We start from the raw sequence: 20,738 nt of genomic DNA, 5'->3' as shown, positions 1-20,738 counted from the left end.
TTTAAATGAAGAATATTCTATATTGTTTAGAGACACATACACACTATATGTAGTAAAACTATTTAAAAAAAAAGCAAAGGAATGATAAACACAAAACTCAGGAGAATGGGTAGAGGGTAGCTGTGATGGGGAGGGGCACACAGGGGGCTTCTAAAATACTCATAAATGTTTGAATTCGTAAACTGGGTGATGAGTTCACAAGTGATCATTTTCCTATTCTTAAAACTACATATATGCATTAGACATTCTTTGTTGTATTTCTGACAGATTTCTTGAACTGCAACCACTAACTCTGGCTACGTACGCAGTGCCCAAAGGGTTAAGCCTGTTTCTCTGCCGGGGGGTGGGTGGGAGGGCAGGCAGCAGCTGGGGCACAGTGGGAGCTGCTGGCTCCAGCTGGCTCTAGCCTGAATCCTGCCTGGATCAAGCACCACGCCCAGGAACTGGCACCTGTGTGTAGGGGGGGACCTCTGGACAGGTGGCACCTGCAGTCCTTGGTGACCTGATACATGCGAGGGTCTGGGCCCAGTCAGATGGATGATGGACCTCCTCCTGTTACAGACCCTCCATCTGGTAAGGAAGTGTGCTGGTGGCAGCTTGGAGCTGGTAAGCAGGGGGAAGTGTCTGGGACTAAGGGTGGGGGTAGGGAAGGAAGTGGGTGGGCTGGGCTCCAATACCAAGGGAGGCTGGTGGGATTAACACCTGCTGAGAACGAGATTAGGTTTCTTGGGAAGGGCTCATCTATCTAACGCCCCCCGAAAGCTGTCTCCTTGTGGCTTTTCTCTGCTGGACAGATGGTGTCTGAGCTGCCTCTTGGAGGGTGGGCTCCTTGAGGGGTGGTGGAAGTGGGGTAGGATCTGCTGCTTGCTTTCTGGAGGCCACGGATTCCCTGCTTTCCAATGACAACAACAATGGTGATGATCAGCGCAAACACTGAGGGCTTACTATGTGCCAAGCACTGTCCTGTGCTCTTGACGCAAATTACCCCATGTAGTTTTCACAACACCCAACTGCCTAGGGCCTAGGCAACGCTTACATTTGAGGAAACTGAGACTTGGTAAAGTTAAATATGTACCCAAAGTCAAACAGCAAGCAACCTGGGACTCGAACACAGACAGCCTGACTCCACAGCCCTCAGGAAACCACTTCTGGTCATGGCAGTCTTCCCTTCTCATTAAATGGCAGCAAAGTCCTTCCAGTCACTCAGGCCAAAAGCCTGCACTACTCCCTCTCTATCTCACCCCTTATCCAATCATCAGCAAATCTAGTTGGCACACCCTTCAAATTATATTGAAGTTCTGACCACTGCTCACCACATCTGCCTCATCTTCACCCTCATATAAACCAAAATCATCACCTGCCAAGCCTTCTCACTGGTCTCTAGGTCCTACCCTTGCCCCTACAGTTTATCCTCCACACAGTGATCACAGAGATCTCTCTTAGATCCAGAGTCTAAGTTGGATCCTACCACTTCTTGGTTCCTCCAATGCTTTTCCACTACCCTCAGAGTAAAAGCCAGGTCCTTTGCAATGGCCTGTACACCCACATGACCTGGCTCCTGGCTACCTGTCTGACCTAACTCCAGCCACACTGGACTCCTTGCTGTACTTTAAACATGCCAGGGACTCTTTCTGCACTTGCTTTTGTACTTGCTGTTTCCTCTGTCTGCAACACTCTTCCTCCAAATATCTGAATGGATCATGTACTCACTCCAATCAGATCCAATGTCACCTTATCAGAGAGGCTTCCTGACTACCCCAGCTAAAAGAGCAACCTTTTCCCATCCCTATTCTCCTTATCCTACTTTATTTTTCCTGTAGTACTGAAGATCGCTCCACACTGGTTAAAGCAGTAGTTAAAGCGCTTAGCTGCCAACTGAAAGATCGGTGGTTCAAACGCACCAGCTACTCTGCAGGACAAAGATGTGGCAGTCTGCTTCTGTAAAGATTTAGAGCCATGGAAACCCTATGGGCAGTTCTACTCTGTCCTTACAGGGTTGCTACGGGTTGGAATCGACTCGATGGCAGTGAGTTTTTCTGGGTTTACTAAAGACCACCTGACATGCAAATTTATTTAGGATCTGTCTCCCCCACTGCAATGTCCACTTAATGAGAACTATGACTTTTCTTTGCTCACAGTATATGCCCAACCTCTAGCTCACTGCCTTGCATATGGCAGGCACTCAATAATATTTGTTAATGAATAAATGAATGAATGAACACCTCCCCTCAGGAAATGATTCAGATTCAGAGAGGACAAAGGCCTCCCTGAGTGCCCTGGGCTTTCTCAGCCCTAATGACCTTTGGTAGCCCCAAGGCAGTGGTCAATGTCCTTCCCTATTATGAAATGTTCTAGGCTCACAGCATCACCACTGTGTCATCCACCTGCACGTGCACAAATGCACACACACAGAGACACAGGAGCTGGAGCAGGGCTGCTTCTGAGACGAATGAGCCTGGGCAGTTGGAGGCCAGGTCCAGTGGACTTCAGGGAACTTACTTCTAGGTTGACTGCCCTTCCCACTGCTGCCCCAACAAGGTCTCCCAGTCATCTGTTCCCGCACTGTGTACACTCTGGCTTTTATTCTCGTGAATGACAAGTTATTGGAGGGTTTTGAACAGAGGAATGACAGGATCTGACCTACATTTTAGGAGGACCACTGGTTGTTATGTGGTAATAGATTAGAGGGGGGCAAGGGCAGAAGCAGGGAGACCAGGGAGGCGGCTGGCATAGTTGTTCAGGTGAGAGATGATGGCACATGAGAGAGATGGAATGAGCGATGGCTTTCCAGCCTTTGCCCAGGTTAGTTCCCCTACCAATGTAAGAAACAGCAATAGTACACACTGAGCACGCTACTCAGTGGATTCCATTTATCAAAATGGTACCTTATTCATCCTCCCAACATTCCTGTAAGGTAGGTTCTAGCAGTATTCCCATTTTATAGGTAAGGAAACTGAGGCTCTGCGAGTAAAGTCACCTGTCAAAGATAACACAGCATCCAAAGGCTGTCTTCTTGCCACTCGAGTAGGCTATTTCCAGCCTGCATTCATCCACAGCTTATCCAGGCTCCAAGGTCCAGTTCCAAGCCTGCTTTTTCCAGGAAGCCTTCCTCAACCACCCTTGCCCAGTGGCCTGCCTCCCTTTGGAGAATCTATGTACATAGCTACCATCTATTGAGCACTCACCGGGTGCACTGCTGAGTGCTTTACATATGTTATGTCATGTAATACTTCAATGACTCAAAGAGCCACACGCCCTTTGACACCCATTTTACACAGTGAATTTTTACACACCCATTAGATAGTGAAGCTGAGACAGGCAAAGTCATAGAGCAAATAAGTTGTCTGCTGTTGTATTTGCTTGGCACTGACCCGTCTTTTTATTAGTTTCTCTTTATATGCATCTCACTTATTTTTTTCCTTTTTGGCCAGTGGGTCAAGGCCAGATCTCCAAAAGATCAGGGTGCCGTGGCTACTCTGTTCTGAAATGTAAGCTTTTTGTCCCCTTGACCAGACTCTAAATGCCTTAAGTTTAAAGTCCACAAACAGCATTTTGTTTGCCTGTCATAGAGTGCTGGGCCTGCGCCTTGGACTTAGGCAAAGGAGATCAGAAGGGTCAGGAGTTCCTGCTAAATGAAGGTAGAGGAGAGGGATGGGGACCCTTCTGTGAATCCTCCTATCCCTCAAGGGCACTCTGTTCTCTTAGCTTGAGAAGCCTTGAGGACAGCTTTCTCCAAGAATATGTACCTTATAGTTCTTTAAAAGCAGGGGCACTATTCCAGACATGACCATCGCAGACAGGTGGAACACTGTACCCAAGCCTCGGTCTGAAGAGATCTGCAGAGTGGGAAGGAAGGGGCAATGACTTTCAGTTCCCGTTAATGTGTCTAGAAGCAGCAGCTGATTCAGCTAGATGATGTCACCTTCCCAAACCTCCTGACCAGCAGCTGAGATGGCAAAAGCAGGAAACGGGGAGATACTCAGCTGGCTAAGTCTGAACATGCCTCTGGCAAAGGCCTACAGTAACCCCAGGCTCTGGGGGCATCCTCCTGCAGATGAACAGAAGGGACCTCTCAATTGGGAGGACAGTAAGTGTCCTTCAAGATCCTCATTCCACGATGCTTTCCCCAACTCTCCTTTTGCTAAACAGCTTTCTCCATGTCCTGAATCAACAATGCTTCATTTATTTCGAGAGTGGAGCAGTGGAAAGAGTTCTGGCTTTGGAGCTAGACTGATTTGGGTCTGAATCTAGGTTCCACGGTGTACAAGCTACAGGACCCAGGCATGCAACTTCATCTCAGTTTCCTCACTAGAATAGAAAGTGGGGCCAACAGACCACTTACTGCACTGGCTGGGTGGGAGACTTAAATTAGAAAATGCTTGTAGAGTGCCTCGCATGAGGTAGGTGCTTACTAAATCGAAGTCGACATTATTCCCTTTGGGTCTCTGTGGAAGAGATGGGAAAGATCACCTTCATCCACAACACAAAGGGAAACAAAGGCACAGATGGGGCCCATTAGTGTCAAAGCTGAGCACCCGAATGAGCCTAAGGCTTGGATGAGCCAAGTTCAATCCTGCCTTGTTCTCTACCTGCAAAATCTTTGCTTCACATCTTCCCAGGCTGGCTCTTTCTCCTCAATCTACTCTCAGCTCAAATGTCACCTCTTCAGAGAGGGCTTCCCTGACCACCCTGTATAAAGTTTCTTCCTAGATAACTCCATAACTCAGTTTTATTTTCTTTACAGCATTTAACCTTCTATTTGAAATCATCTTATTTGTTTCTCAGGCTGTCTCCCCTAATAAAATAGATCTCTGTGAGAGTGGGGTCTTTGACTATCTTGTTCACCACAGCACCCCCAGCACTTAGCACAGGGCCTGGCATGTAGTTGGTGCTTGCTCAGTATACATCTGTTAAATCACCAAATGAATGAATGTACCTGGGATGGTCAAAGGCTAAACTAGCAAAGGCCCCACACTTACCCCTGTGCCTACTGTTGGTTCAAGGCACTCGATCCCATTTTGGATGTTAGCACTGTCACCCAGGAATCAGTGGACCGGTAGGCAGCCAGGATGGGCATCCATGCCTGGCAACGTCATCTGTTAGGATACCAGCGCCGCTGAGGAGGGCCTTGGAATCCTTTCCTGGCACTCAAGGCTCCCGTAAACATGGCTCCAGCTGACCTTCCCGGCTTCATCACCTAATAATAGAGACCCCTCCACACACACCTCAAACTGGACTGCCCACTGCTCATGGGTCTCTTCTTGAGAGCCCTTCCCAGCCTGCACATACATCTTAACTCACATGGACCGCCCTGCTGGGAGCACCAGCCCCTTTTTTCTCTGCTCTGTGTTAAGTCCCAGCTCAAATCTCACCCCTTCTGCAAAGTCCCTCACTTACTTGGCATTTAGCATTTATTGTTGGTTTTCACAAGACCTCTTTTCACATGCGTTATGTGTTCTCTCTCTAAATCAAATGGAAGTGCCTTGAGAGCAGAACTGGGTCTTCAGTGGTGGTATTTCAATTAATAAACCTTCTGGAACAAGATTTCTTGAAACAAAGTTAGCTGGGTCCAGAGAAGGCTGTGGAGACATCCAGGATCCTCCTGCTGGACTGGCCCCTCTGGTGAGTGGGGAAGAAGAGGACATCATGCTGCCTTAATCCAGGAGCCCGGCTGATGAGGCAAGGAGGGAGCTAGCAAATCCTTGACTTCCACATGCAGTCTGGGGCAATCCCAAGGTTATGTGTATGTGTGTGTGATTAGATATTAAAAAAAAATTATTTTCAAGAATCTGGGCATAATTTTAGTTACCAATCCTAAAGATGGTAGGAAAACTGCTCTGTGGCATACGATTGTGTAAACTAATTTTAGTCCTGGCTCTTGTTTTCTTACCCATAGTTTCCTTTCACTTGGTACCCTCCTTTATCCTTTAGGTTGTATGACTTTTCCTAAGTTGCCTCCAACTCTTTGTAAAGTAGAGCAAGGCTCCAATAAAAAATAATAGTCCAATTTTCTTTTAAATACTACACTGGTGTATGAAAAATGATGTTTCAAACAACTCATTATAACAATTAGGGTAAATAAGGGCAAATGGCAAAAATAATGCATGTAAATCACTGAGTATAGTGCCTGGCACTTAGCAAGTACTCAAAAGGTAGGTTGAAAGAAAACTCTCAATCCTCATTAGCTTCTCTTCTCTGGGCCTCAGTCTTCTCACGCATAAAATGAAAAGACTGTTTTAGGCTTGTTCATTTGTGGAATCATTCATTCCAAAATTACTCACTGAATGTTTACTACTGGAACTACAATGAGGGAATAAACCATGGGGCTTAATTTCTATACTCACGGGACTTAAATTCTAGTAGAAGAGATGGGGAAAAAAAAAAAAAGAGTAAGCAGACAAAAAGAAAATTTCAGCTAGAGGTCAGTGAGAGGTCAGAAGGAAACACACGAAGGCAAAAGACTAGAGAGTGGCTGGGGAGAAGGCTACTTTAGACCGAAGGTGAAGGAAAATGTCTCAGAGGTGGTAGCATTCGAATGGAGCCACTGAAGGAGAGCCAGCAAGGCAAACATCAGGGACAAATGTGCCATGATACAGGAACAGCAAGGATCCTGTGTGGCTTGAGTGCAGTGATGAGGGGTGGACAGGCAGCCAGTGACCAGATCACGCAGGCCTCAGAGGCCTCGGTGAGGACTCTGGGTTTTATTCCAAGTGCAGTGGAGGTCCACTGGAGGGTTGTAAGCAAGAACACGGTTAAGATCAGAACTCGGTTTTAAAGGACCACTCTGGTAGGAGTGATTTTCTATGGTCCCCTCCCAGCTCTAAATTTCTGAGTTTTTTCTATCATTCTAGGCACCCATAAACTGGTTACCTGTGCAAGAAAGATGCACCCTCCTCCCTAGAGAGGAACCGATGGGAGTGGTTCATGCCCCAGGCAGGAACAGGAAATCTGTGTCACCTTGTTCTTCAGGAGATAGAGGGAGTGGCCCATTTGGGGAGGGGTGGGAATCCTGGCTTGGAAAGCATCCCCAGGCCACCTGTATTGTTTCTGCCTCCTCTGTGGAAGTTTCTGCCAATGATACAATGCTCTGGAATGCAACCCCTCACATACACACACACCCAATCTTCCCTTTACAGAAGCATAGCTGTACTTTGCATTACTCTCAGGATTTAACTCAAGCCTAGCCTACAGGAAATGGTCGATAAAGAGCTACTGTTTGATTAATGAAGAGAGGGAATATTCTCAGCCATTAAGCAAATATTAATGAGTACTATGAGTACTATGTTGGTCTTTGGGGATGCAAGGTGATTAAGATGGGTTTCTGGCCTTCACTGTGCTCAGAATTCAGAAGATACACCAAAAACCACAGGCAGCTATAATGCTGGATTCAATACTAACAGCAACAACATTAACTTGCCTTATCCTTATAAGAGGTAGGACGTGTGGGCTGTGGAGCCACAATGCCTGGGTTCAAATTGAGGCTTCACTACTTACTTGCTGTGAACTTCTGGACAATGTTCTTAACTTATCTGTTTTTCTCCTCTGTAACACTTAAACGTAAATGCTCAATAAATGTTAGCTGTTATTAACTAACATTACTATGACATCTGTGCCAAGCTTCACATGTATGACCACATTTAATCCTTACAAAAACCCTATGAGGTGGGTGTTACCCCCATTTTTCAGTCAGGGAACTGAGGCTCAGAAAGGAGGAATTATGTGAAAAAGATCAAACAGGTGGTATGTGATGGAGCCCGGATTCAAACTCAGCTCTGTCCAACTCCAGAGCTTACACTTCTGAGAGCAAAATGATCCAATTTTGGTAAAGCGCTCCCAGTACATAGCAGGGGCCCCATAAAGGTGCTGGGGAGGCCAGAAGAGGGGCCCCTCTTTTACCCTGAAGGAATATGAGGAGGGTTCAAAGGTGCTGGCCTCGGTTTGGGGCCTGGGTGCCAACTGCATGCTTTGCTCTGGAGTTCCATGAATTGCCCTCATTGTGGCTTGGGGTACTAATTTGGAACCTCAACTTCCACCACTAAATCAGACCCAGAAATTCCCCCCAGGTGCCCAGACACCTGCATGGGCAGGCAGGCAGTGTCCTCTGGGTTGACTCTTTGTCTGGCCCCACACATCTCTCAGTTTCAGCACTCAGCCACCAGACCAGGGCCTCATGCCTGCACCTGCGGCTTGCACTGGTCCCAAGAGACCTCAGCCTCAAACTTGAGCCCCCTCCCTGGACCCTGCCCCAAAGGCCCATTTCTGAGTGAGTGTCTGGGGACTTTTCTGACTTGGTAACCCCTAGGGTTCCATCTGAATGTGGGTGCTGTGAGCAAAGGGAAATTCTTCTCACTAGGTAGCAGACAGAGAGTAGAACAAGGGGCCGGTTTCTTGTTCTGAATCAGAGGTGAGCATGGGGTGAGGTCTGCTATACACTAGGCTTTATGTTTAAGCAGCACTGATCTGGCTGGATCCGAGCTCCCACTCAGCAGCCCAACAAGGCAGGAGCAGATATCCTAGGGTAGGAGTTAATACTCATTTCTACTTCCCATCTGAGTCATATTCAGAGGTCTGCCCTTACCTAGTAATTTGACTACAGATGGCACCCAATGACTGAATCAATGAACGACCTAACCTCACGATGAGAGGAAAGGCAAAGATCCACCATTTGGTGAGCTCTTACTCTGCACTAGGCACTATGCACAGGCACTTTCCATACACCATTTATCCATTCGATAACTCGGTCCCTAAAGACTCTGCCACCAAGTACCAGGTCCACTGGTAATTGATAATAGTGAATAATACACAGCTTCTAGCCTCAATCAGCTCAGAGCACCTTGCTTAGTCTTTCTCCTAACAACCTTGTGAAATGAGTATTATTTCCATTTTATAGATATACAGGCTCAGAGAAGTAAAGTAACTTGTTCAATGAAGCTAGATGAGCAATAGAGCTAGAATACTGTTTCCACTCAAAAAATGCTTGTTGGTTGAATGAATGAATGCATGAACAAATGAATGGCACAGCTATGACTGTGACCTCAGTCAAGAAACAGCAACAAGAACAAGCATTTATAGTCCTCAAAGTGCTTTTTCATCTATCATCTCCTTGGGCTTCCCTGCAAGCCCATGAGAGAGGCAAGGCATGTGTTATCTCTCTTCAACAGATGAGGCAACAGGCAGAGCTTGGAAGAGAGGCTTATGGCCACACACCAAACAAGGAGTGGGGTCATCCTGGAAAAACTGCAAAGCTCCCACAACACCTCATTTGATAGTTCAAACATGTATCAAGTACCTACTATGTGCTAGGCATGCTCCTAAGCACTTGAAGTATTCGACTCATTAAGTTTTCCATTAAGTCAACAAATAATTATTGAGTATCTTCTATGTGCCAAGTTCTGTGGCAGGATCTAGGGATACAGCGATGAATAAGGCAGACAAGGAGGTACCTGGCTTCTTGAAGGCACTTGGAAAAGACTGAAGAAAATCTGTTCATTGCCCAATACCTAGTGAGTAACACTGGCCAAACTCCAACTTGTGCAAGGTATGATTTGGGGCTCTTGTAGAGGAAGCGGGGGACAGGTTGTGAGCCAAGGTTCCCATCTTCAGAAATCTCAAAATCTCCAAGCCCTTGGTCCAAAGGACATCCACAAAGTCTGTCAGCCTAAAAGCTTGCTCTTGGAGAGCAGGTCCCATGGAGACCACTGTAACTTGATCACCTGTGAATGCAATTTGATAATAACTATAATAAAGGTAGCTCCATGCTGAGTAATTACTATATGCCAGGCTCCATGCTAAGTACTCTATGTATCTTATTATTTTCATGCTCACAAGAGGCTTTCAAGAAAGGCACTATATATATTATTATCCCCTTTTTATAGATGAGGAAACTAAGGCTGGAAAAGATTAAGAAATTTGCCCAAGGATAACTATTGAGCAAGACGGACTCAGCATTGGTTTGTCAAATTTTGTACTTGACTTTTAAAAGTGATGGAATTTCTTCCAGGAAGGCACTGGAGAGGCAGACACCAGGAATACTAGAAGCAGCTGCTGCCCTGGAAAGCTGGGGCCTCCAGAGCCCCCAACAGATTTTTCTGCACTCCATTCCATCAGGTCTTAACAATGCACCGAGATGGGGAGGTAAGGAGATGGAGGTATGCTCAAGCCCTCCCTTGGGCAACAAGAGTTGCCCAAAACTCCTCCCTCTCTATGCTGAACCTCAAGGGAAGAAGTCTGTGACCTCAATTTGCCACCCCTCATCCCCTAGAGAGAGACAGAAACCACGGAAGGGGCACACCAGGGTGGAAGGGAAGAAGCCTGATTGGTTCTTTCCTCCCTTGGGCAAGAAGCCTGTACATGTGATACGGTGCTCATCCTTCACATGGAACCCCCCTCAGGGGAATGCCAGGGTCCGTTTTGGACACAAGAAGCCTCAGAGAAGAGAGACTGGCATAGCCCCAACCTGCAAAGCTAACAATTTCTAAGCATTGTAACTAGGTCATCAGGTTCCTGGAGAAGCCAGCTGTGGCTGGGGAGGTGGGGGTGGGGAAGGAAATTTTGCAGCCTCCCAGGATCCCTACTTCACTTCAGGCCCCACCCTCCCCGAAATCTGCACCTGCTCCCAGACTAACTCCTCCCCCGATCTGGGCCCAGCTGTCAACGGCTCCCACTGCCCCACCCTGCCTTCCATGGGCCAGAACCAGGGGGCCTCTTGGGCAAGAGGCACCTTGTTGCCACCTGAGCCCTTCAGAGAGGTAGCTGAAGGCAGGGAAGGAGTGGTCTTTCTTGAGAAGGGATTTCTTACTCCACCAGGGCAGCAAGAAATCTTGGCCCCTTCGGGCCTTCCCAGGGTACCTTCCTGGCATTGTCGCCGCAGGTGGCAGGAGACAGGTGATGTTTACTCTGCTGAGGCCAGAGTTGCCAAAAGTCTTCAATCAAGCCTTTGAATCTGCACCTGGCCCCGAATCCCGAAATAACAACCAGGACAGCCTACCTGATCTGCAGGTGCCACTGGCTTTTATCTCCCTCTGTCTCTGCCTGCTGAGTCCCAGATGGCAAAGGATTTTCTTCCCCAGGGGTTCCTGGAGACCTGGCTGCCTCCCACGGGTGCTCTGGGCCTCTGCCCAACGGGCCCACCCCCATCACCAGCCACCCCCATCCCTCTGCTCAGAGATCTCCACCACTGGTTACCCACTCCCTTTCCCTGACCAACCAGACACTCTTTGCTCTAGCCAGTCTACCTTCTCACTGTCTCCCAAATGCTTCATCAACATTCCACTCTCCAGATCTGTCTGGGTAGTTCTTACCCACCTAGCCTGCCCCTTCTTTTCACCTATTTAAAGACTTCATGGTTTACATGTTCCTCATAGTCAATAAAAATGCCTAACACTGACTGAGCATTCTGTATGGCAGGCACTGTGCTAGGTAGTATACACAGTCACTCATTCATTCATTCAACAGGTATTTGCTGAGTGTCTGCTATGTGCCAAGCACTCTGCTAGATGTTAGGGAGGAAGGAAAAAATGAGAAAATGCCCCTACACTCTGGAAACTTACACTTTATGTAAACATGGGTGGTCTCTGGGGAGGTAACATTTGAATTGAGTCCTGAATGATAAGTAGACAGCCCTGGGATCAAATTCAGGGGAAGAGTGATCCAGGCAAAGAAAACAGCAAGCCTACGAAGAAGAGAGGGAAACTGAGGCCTCAGTGTGAATTGATCCAGGCAGAGAAAATAGCAAGCCTATAAAGAAGAGACAAAAACTGAGGCCTCAGTATGAATTGTACAAAGCCATACTGGTGGGAAAACTATGATTATTCCAGCCCCTAGTGGCCCTTCCCCTCCCTGACCCCTTCCACTGTTGGTGCAGAAGAGGATCTGGATTGGTGATGAAGTTGGTCAGTAGTTAACTGGGTAGTTAATGGTGGAGATGGGCTGATTTGGCCAAGACCCAGGACACCTGTGGGATGCAGCCACTGGGTCTGACCTCTTTCATGTCTGGAGTCTACACCACAGATTTGGCAATTTGCCTTCAGTCATTCACCAAGTGTTTTGGGTCTAGTCCTACTGCTTCAGATGAGTTTGCCTCCTTAAGGGCAGAGGCATATTTTTGGAAGCCTGGCCTGCTGACCTGCACCTAATAATAATAACCCCTCATGATCACTGAGCAGACCCTGGCCAAGCCCTTGCCCAACCCTGGGCCTTGTGCCAGGCACTTGGGGTAAAAAAAGCCAGACTGGGCTTCCTAAGTACCAATGATGCAGTGGCTCGAGGGTAGGCTTCGGCATCAGACACATCCGAGTACTAAGACTCAGATCACCTCTTACAAGTTTTGTTACTGTGGACACATTATAAAGCCTCTCTGAGCCCCGGATTTTCTATCTTCACACCAGAAGAATCATGAGGACCAAATGAGATGATTATGTCATCAAGGGCCTAAACACAGTGCCTGGCACAGAGCAAGCACTCAATACATTATCTGTGATTATTACTAATAAAACACTTGCATTTCACTTTCTAATTTAAGTCTTGTTTACTCTGGTAGGTTGGTATTATTCTCTCAGATTTATGGATGAGAATACTGAAGGTGATTTGCCTAGTGTTATCCTGCTGGCAAGGAGTCAAGCTAAATTTCAAATTTGAGTCCACAGTTTTGTCTACAGATGTGCTGAAGGTGACCAACACATACTAACTATAATGAACCTTGCCTGGTGTGTCTGGGAGCTGAGCAGATGGACAGGTTATGCACACAGCCTGATTCGGATGTCAGAGGGCGGACACCAGCAAAACCTAAGGTGAGGGGCATGGAAACAGACTTCAGGCTTTGAGGGATGGGACCCAGTCTCATTCATCTCAGTTATCCACAGTATCCTTAGCACCTAGCACATACAAAGCATTCATCAGTATTTGCTGATTTAGCAAATGAAACAAAACTGAGGACAGCTCTGAATCTAGCCTTCGGGGAGTAGCATCCTGTAACACCAGGTTAGATGCCAGAACATAGGTTCTGAGTCTGACTCCACCATTTCCTGTGGGACAAGGCCCCATGCCTTAGTTTCCTTCCTGGAAATGGGACTGAACAGATCCATTTCACCTACCTCACTATGAAACGATGTGTATAAAAGTTTGGTAAGTTATAAAAGAAATTATCATTATACTACAGACTACTAACATAGTACACTATTTTTAAGTCAAACACCCTTGAATGTGAATCTTGGTTCTTCCTAGGACTAGCCTGTGAGGCCCTGGGCATGTCACTTTTCTCTTAGCCTCAGTTTTCCACCCATAAAATGCGGATAACATCACCTTCCTTGTAGGGGTTTGCAGGATTAGAGATCGAGGTGAAAAGTACAGACTTCTGGAATAAGACAGACCCGGGTTCAGATCCTGACCCTGCCTTCTGCTAGCTATGAACCCTCCCAAATCTCATATCCTATACTGATAAAGTTGTTTGGATAGTAACATAGAAATGATGTTGGGAAAGGCCTGTTACATAGGAAGCACTGGGTAAATGTCAACAATTATCTAGACACTGGTGCACTGGAGGGAGGGGGCACGCTACCCCGTCCCTTGGGTAGCTAGTTTAACCTCTCTGTATCTGTTTCCCCACTTGTAAAACAGGGATAATAATAGTACCTATTTCAGAGTGTTGCTGTGAGAATGGAATAAATTAATACACATAAAGCCCTTTGAACAATGCTTGGCATAGAGTAAGCACTCAATAAATGTTAGTTGCTATTAATAGCAATGTTAACAATAATATTAATCACCAACTGGAATAAAAGGGAGGAACTGTTTAATACTAGGACATGGGCATCCCATGGAATTATTCCAGGGAAGTCCCTGGACAGCTGTTGGTAGGCAAATTCTCAGCCTCTTAGAGAAAGAAATCTATAGAAAAGACATGAGGCTGGGGGCTCCTGAGCAAAAGCCCAGTCCTGCTGATGAGGGGGCCAGCCTCTGGGGAGGGAGTCAGGCTCTTTGGAAGGGACACTGTGTTCCTGGCTCCGCCTGACTCAGGGGAACAAAGGCACGTGTGTGTGGCCAGGGAGGAGGGAGGGGAATGTTTCCCTTTCAAGAGCGGAACAAAGGATCTGAAGCATAGTTGAGTGCGTTCCAATCCCCTCCCAGGCCAGCTTCCATTCCTCAGATGATTGTCCAACAAGGTTTTCAAGACCTTTTAGCTTCCTCCTGAAAGGTAACTGGGGGCGGGGAGAGGGTGGCTCGCTCTGCTTCACTCCACCCTCTGTCATCAATCTCCAAGACGCAGAATTTATAGAAGCCAAACCTCTAAGATCCCTCTTAGGAGTCTCTGTCCTGGGCAGGAGTCGGGTGGAGGACCCTGGGGGAACTCAGGGTTAATGGATGACACAGAGCACTGCAAGTGACAGCTTTAATGTCCCTCTGGGGGAGTCCATGACTGAAACTGTTGCTAAGTGCTGGAGCCAAGGACAGAACCCAGGAGTTCTGACTGACCCCACACATAGTCTAGCATGGGGTGGTGGGAATGGTCTGACAGACTAAGCAGGAAGGCATTTTCTAAATCTTAAAGGGATGATCACAAGCTGGAGGGAGAAGCAATGTGAAGGGGGAAAGGAGAGGGAGGAAAGAAAGTAATCGACAAGAGGAAAGGGAGAGACTTGTAAAAAAAAGTAGTTTGTGTTGAGGCGCCTCTAGGGACATTACTTTCCAGTTTCCACACTCGCCAGCAGGAATCCGGCTGCAGGGCTGGGACAGGAAGCAGTCCATGGAAGTCACCGCAATGGCATTTCCTGAAGAGCCAGAGAAAAACCTCTAGTTCCGAGGGGAGCTCTGGAGGCTGCCCAAAAAGCCCTGTAGCTTGGAGCTCAGTAAGGCTCCTACTCAGCCTGAGACTATCATTGGGGATGAAACCAAGTAGCAGACAGTCCCAAAGGCAGTTTCTTTCTGCAAAAATACTTCTTGCAAAAATCAATACGTAATGAACGAGAAGCCAGATGATGTGACTGAAGGAGACCTAGGATGATGATGGCGATGCTGCTGCTGACAGTGACAGTCACTATTCTGAGAGCCTTAAACATGAATTAATGCAGCAAATCTTCGGAACAACTCTACAAAGCGGGCACTATTACTATAGCCATTTACAGGTGAGAAAAACTCAGGCATAGAGAGGTTAAGACTTGTGCAACGTCACACAGCAAGTAAGCAGTCAAGTTCAGATCTGAAAGTCCAAACTCTATCTCTTCCTCCTGATGTGAACTTGAGCAAGTTGCTTCACCTTTTTCAGTCTGATTTCCCTTCTGTGAAATGGAAATGATACCCTTCCCACTCACCTCCCTGGGTGGCTATAAGAATCAAAAGGCAAGGTGGTATAAAAGTGCTTTGTAAGCTGTGAAGTGCTACAAAAATGTGGAGTATTATTATTGTGAGGTCAATAACAAACTATTCTACACTGAAACCGGGATTAGTTAATTTTTGTAGTTAAGGCACTACATCTATCAACAGAAAAAAACCATTCTAGGATATAATTAATGTGAAATATGTTTTAATGGTAGAATTGGCCACAAGGCCTCAGGCCAGTAAGGACCAGGATTCCTAGACTATCTACTCCAAATCCTCCATCTTATGGATAGGGAAAATGGGGGCTGGGGGTGAAGTGACTTGGCCAAGGCGAGACAGCAAGTTGGGAGCAGACTGAGAGAACTGAGACTCCTATGGCTCCATGTCCAGTGCTTGCACCACCACGGCACAATAACACTAGGGTACTCCTACCATCATAGAAACACTGCTAGCGCCTGCCCTGAGAATGTGCCGGAGGGTCACTATGGAGTCTAGAGAAAGGAGAATGGATGCTGACTATTCTGTGAATGGTCTCCAAAACAAGTTCTGTAGTGAAGATGATAAGACTTACGATACTCATATGGTGCCAAGCTCTACACATCTCAGGCATTCCTCATTGGGTCTTCACAACGACTCTGTGAGGCAGGTATTATTAATTGTCCCAAGGTTCAGAGAGGTCAAGGACCTTGCCCAAGGTCACACAGCTAGACATGGGACAGCTAGTACCTGAACCCAGACCAGCTGCAGTTTTTCATACAGAAATATTCTTAGAGTGGAGGAAGACCATTCATCAGGGTACCACATTTGGAAAGAACTATTCCTGAGCTTGATGGAGCCCCGATTTTTTGATCTCCAAGTGGTTAAAAAACATCACTTCCAAGGTGGTTGGATCCATCAATATGCAATGTGCAAAGTTTGCTATTATTCTCTAGTCCCTTCTCATCAGACCCCCCTCTACTTCTGGTCCAAGACACCATCCTTTCTCACCTGGCAACTGCACCAGCCTCCGCAATGGGTTCCCCGCTGAATTCAGACATCGCTACTGCTCAAAACCTTCTTCTGGTTTCCTCTCACTCAACCAAGCCAAGGCCTAAAAGGTCCTACCGTGGTCTATAAGGTCCTATGTGATCTGGCCTTTGGCTACCTCTCTCCCCTAATATCCTATCACTCCCCTCTTTGCTCTTTCTGTTACAGCCACATTGGCCTTCTTGCTCGTCCTTGAACATGCCAAGTACACTCCTTTCTCAGTTCATTCCTTCTGCTTGAAACACTCACCACCTCATCTCCTCAGGTCTTGCCTCAAATACCACCTTTTGGTGATATCTTCTCTGACCACCTTTTTAAAATTGCAACCCCACCTCCCTTGTCAGCACACTCTATGCCCCTACCTATCTTATTTACTTCGTATACTTACCATCACCTGATCTATGTTATATGTATATATGCATTTGTCTGTTTAGTGTCTGTCTCTCCCCACTAGAATGTGAACTCTATGAAAACAGAAACAGTTTTGTTTACTGCTGTACCCCCAGTACCTAGGACAGTGCCTGGCACAAAGCAGTGCTCAATAGTTTTCTGAACCAACGAATACATTATTAGGCAAAGTGTAACTGCCATTATCATAATCCTGGCTTGATAAGTATCTATTTCTTCAGAAATTCAGTGGGCATCTCTTTCATTAGGTACCTGGTACGCCTAAGACCTTTGATCAATACTAAGGAAACAAGTATGGAGAAGATGTGGACTCTATCCTCAGGAAGCTCCTAAACCTTGTAGATAGACAATTCTGTTAGAAATGACTTCTTTACACTAATTTAAACCCAAACACTGCTAACTTTCTTTCATTTATTCAAGTTCTTCTGGGTACTATACCAAGAAAAAAAAGGCTTAGCCCCTCTTCCTTTAGATATTTGAAGCCAGTGATCATATTCTCATGGGTCTTTTCTTCCCTTGGCTGAACAAAAAGACCCAGTGGGGTTGTCTGACTCCGATCTGCCAGCTGGGAATGGGGAAAACAGACTGTCGGCTGGAGGGACAGAAGAGAAGAGGAGCCAGGAACAGAGTGGCTTCTTCAAAGAAAAGAGAGGAAGTCCTTAGGGAGGGCCCTATGGAATTAGGCTGGAGGTTGGGGGTGGGAACAGGGGCACTGCTAATTAAGGTAGCAAGAGATTATGTTTGTTTAGAAGAGCAGCTCACTGAGAAATACCTCTAAATCCACTGACACTAAACCCAGGCAAAACCACAGTTGCTGAAAGAAAGCCCCACGATGGAAGGCTAAGGGCACTGGAAAAACTAGGGAGGTGGGCATAGAGAAGGACATTTAAGTCCACTGGCATCAGGACAGATACCTGCTGAGGGAAGGGGCAGCTAACAACTGCTACTTCATGCAGCCCAAACAAATCTGGTGATTACCCATACTAAAGTCAAGAAAACCCCCAGTTTCCTTTGGGGCCCCTGAAAAAAATACCTGGGTAATTTTCAACCAGAAGCTGAAGGGCTCCATGGGGTTACTGGGGAAATTAATCCTAGAGAGTCAGAAAAACCCTATGATACTGAGTTTTAAAAGCAACCTAAAATGTATACCCATAAGAACTGGGTGTTCCAAGGGGGAACCCCTGAGACACTTCTACCTCATTTTGGGGCCTAAAAATTTCCACGTTTGGGGTTTCTAATGGGGTTTCCCCGAGAAAACCGCAAAATTGCCAACAGCTGCTGAGTATCTGCAAAGGGAGCTGAGGTGCTTCACCTAAGCATTCATGCATGCTGAAGAAGCCAGAACAGGCACGAAGAGATCTACAGAAACCAGGAGACAACAGACCCATGCAACCTGGAAAGGACCAAGTTAGGCTTCTCCCTACACACACTCTTCATTGCTTCAACAATGGCATTTCCATCAGGCTAAGGGATTTCCCCAGGGGTGGCTATCTCAGAAGGGCCTGGCCCACCTGGGTCCTCACCCCTTCACTGTCCACATTCCTACTGGAAAGCAACAGAAACACTTCTGTCCTTTCAGGGAAGCTCACATCATCACCCTACAACCATTCTAGGTGCTATCTCAAGGACTGGTCTTGTTTCTCCAGGAGTAACTCCAGGAGACAAAAGTTCAGTTCCCTGAGGGAGGTAGCTCATTCATTAAAAGAGATGCTCCCACCCTACAATTTAGGAACGGGAAGGGCTTTTGTTCTACATTCTTTACTAGAGTCCAGTTCTGGCAGCTAGCTACCATTATTCCATTTTACAGGTAGGAGAGAAGATGGACAAGACAAATGAACAAAACAGATGAACAGGTTCAGCATCTCGCCAGGTGACTCCAGGCACAGTGGCGTGGCTGTGAGTCTGGAATTCCAGTCCTTGGAGCATTACCCTACAATTAAATAGAGATACCTGGGGCAGGTCACCTTCTCCTCACATGTGCACCACTGAGATGGCCTGAGAGGCCTTAGCAATGAAACAATTAACAATAAGCCCATTCTGACTGGGCAAAACCCTATTCACTTGACACTTGCAATGTCTGAGTTTTACCAGTGCCAGAATATGAGGCTACACGTAATGCCTTTGGGAATCTGCTACTGCTCATCCCACAGCTACCTGAACAATGCCAGGAACACAGCCAGAGTGAGCACCTTCACAGGCATGTTTTGCTTGGCCTAAAAAGCATCTCTGGCTTTCTCTGCCAATTGGTTTGTGTTGCTTTATTTCTCCTTGGACAACCTAATGTGGAGGAATAGTTTAGTTTTTGGAATTAGGCAGGCCTATATGTAAATTCTCACTCAGACACCTAACTTGTTGACGGACACCTGGGGCCAGTCTCTTAGTCACTAGGAGCTTCAAATGTAAAAGAGAAATAAAACCACTTAGCAGGAAAAGCTATTGGGTGGAATATATGAAATAACATGTTATGTCCATGAGGGAATGTATCACGTCTAGCTTATGACCAGCATGACCCAGAACAGTGCCTGCCACATTACTCAATAAACAGTTGTTGCGTAAGTAAAGGAACCAACACAATGCCTAATACATACGAAAACCAAACCAAACCAAACCTGCTGCCAAATCGATTCCGACTCATAGCAACCCTATAGGACGGAGTAGAACTGCCCCATAGGGTTTCCAAGGAACAGCTGGGGGATTCAAACTGTGGACCTTTCCTTTTGGTTAGCAGCCAAACACTTAACCACTGCACTAGGATGGCTCCATAAGAGGTACTTAATAAAAGTTAATTTCCTTCTCCTTTTCTATATGGATGTTAAACATCACCTACACGGATGCTAAATGCACACCTCAGGGTGGAATGGCCCATAACTCCTCCAACTCAAGAATTCTCCTCCCTCAGCCTCCAGAAAGGTTATGAGATGCCACCTTGGTGGCCAGTCTGTGCTGGCTCAGGACAGGATGATAACTGAGAAGGAAGTGGGCAGTTATCTTTCTACCCAGGCTCAAAGGATTCTGAGTCAAATGTTCTTTACCCCCTGGCCTCAGGGAGAGAATATGTGCCCAGAAACGGTTCTGACATAACTGGCTCTTCTGCACACAACTTTCTGTTCGCCAGGAGGAAGTGACATATGGTATGTTGTCCAACGGGCTCTGGTAATTTTTGAACAAAGAGATGGAAAATGGAATTTCAATCTAGTGGAGATCTGATGAACTCACTCAGTGCTGCTGGGTCTAAGACCTCTTTCCATGTGCAAAACTGGGCGGCTGGCAATTCTCTGGTCTGGGTAGCCCTTTATAGGAGCTGGCTGGCAGACTGGGCACCTCTTCCCAACTGCCTTTTGTTTATTGCTGGCAACAACCCACCTGGTATTAGGACTACTGGCCATAGTCAGATGAAGTGGGCAAATGGCCCGCCCAAGTCCCTTCTTGGAGATGCCTCAGAGGGTGTGTCTGAAGCTCTGGAATCTTGTCCCTCCTGTAATCAGCTGACAAATATTTGCTCCCAAAGAGAATCAAAGCAGGGGGGAATAGCAGAGGTCATTGCACAAACCAACAGGAACTATTTAATCATTTATCCCCCCAGGGAGTTCATTTACAGAATGGCTTTCAAGTCTGGTCAACCTCAGCTCAAGAGAGCTTTCCACCTCTATCCCCTCCACTGCTACCCCGAGTTATCTGACCTCTATTGACCTGATTCCCTTGCCTTTTACAAGAGTTGGTGAAGGGGAAGAGTTGATGAAGTTGCAAAGAAATGGGTGGAGTTCCAGGGCAAACTCTTGAGGTCTCTTGCTCAGTAGTAGAATGAAGTGCTGGCCACGCCCTAGGCCCAGCCTATGGATAACTGCATTCTTGACATTCCTGAATCCACCATGCATGGCCCCTTCCATGTCAACTTCTTCAATAAATGACTTATTTTTCACAGTCTGCTCAATTTCCTAGGGGGTCCTGAGGGGACAGCAGAGCTACAGGAGGCCTGCACTTCCTCCAGGCAG

At 46.8% G+C, this 20,738-nt stretch overlaps 1 protein-coding gene across 4 annotated transcripts in view; it reads right to left on the bottom strand.

The window, feature by feature from the left end:
- BCL2L1 (BCL2 like 1) overlaps positions 1–20,738 on the bottom strand; it is a 49,875-nt gene that overhangs the window by 25,552 nt on the left and 3,585 nt on the right. The window contains exon 2 of one of the 4 annotated variants that reach the window (XM_023725466.1): positions 790–9,713. The exons of the other annotated variants lie outside the window; for them this stretch is intronic. Within the exon in view, the coding sequence (XP_023581234.1) occupies positions 9,654–9,713 (60 nt within the window). The 3' untranslated portion in view covers positions 790–9,653. Of the gene's footprint in view, positions 1–789; positions 9,714–20,738 lie in introns of those variants that run through there. 4 annotated transcript variants of the gene reach the window in all.

Source organism: Trichechus manatus, unplaced genomic scaffold (assembly GCF_000243295.1).
Source record: "Trichechus manatus latirostris isolate Lorelei unplaced genomic scaffold, TriManLat1.0 scaffold00008, whole genome shotgun sequence".
In the NCBI taxonomy this organism is placed as follows: Eukaryota; Metazoa; Chordata; class Mammalia; order Sirenia; family Trichechidae; genus Trichechus; species Trichechus manatus.
This window is presented reverse-complemented; position numbering and strand designations above follow the sequence as displayed.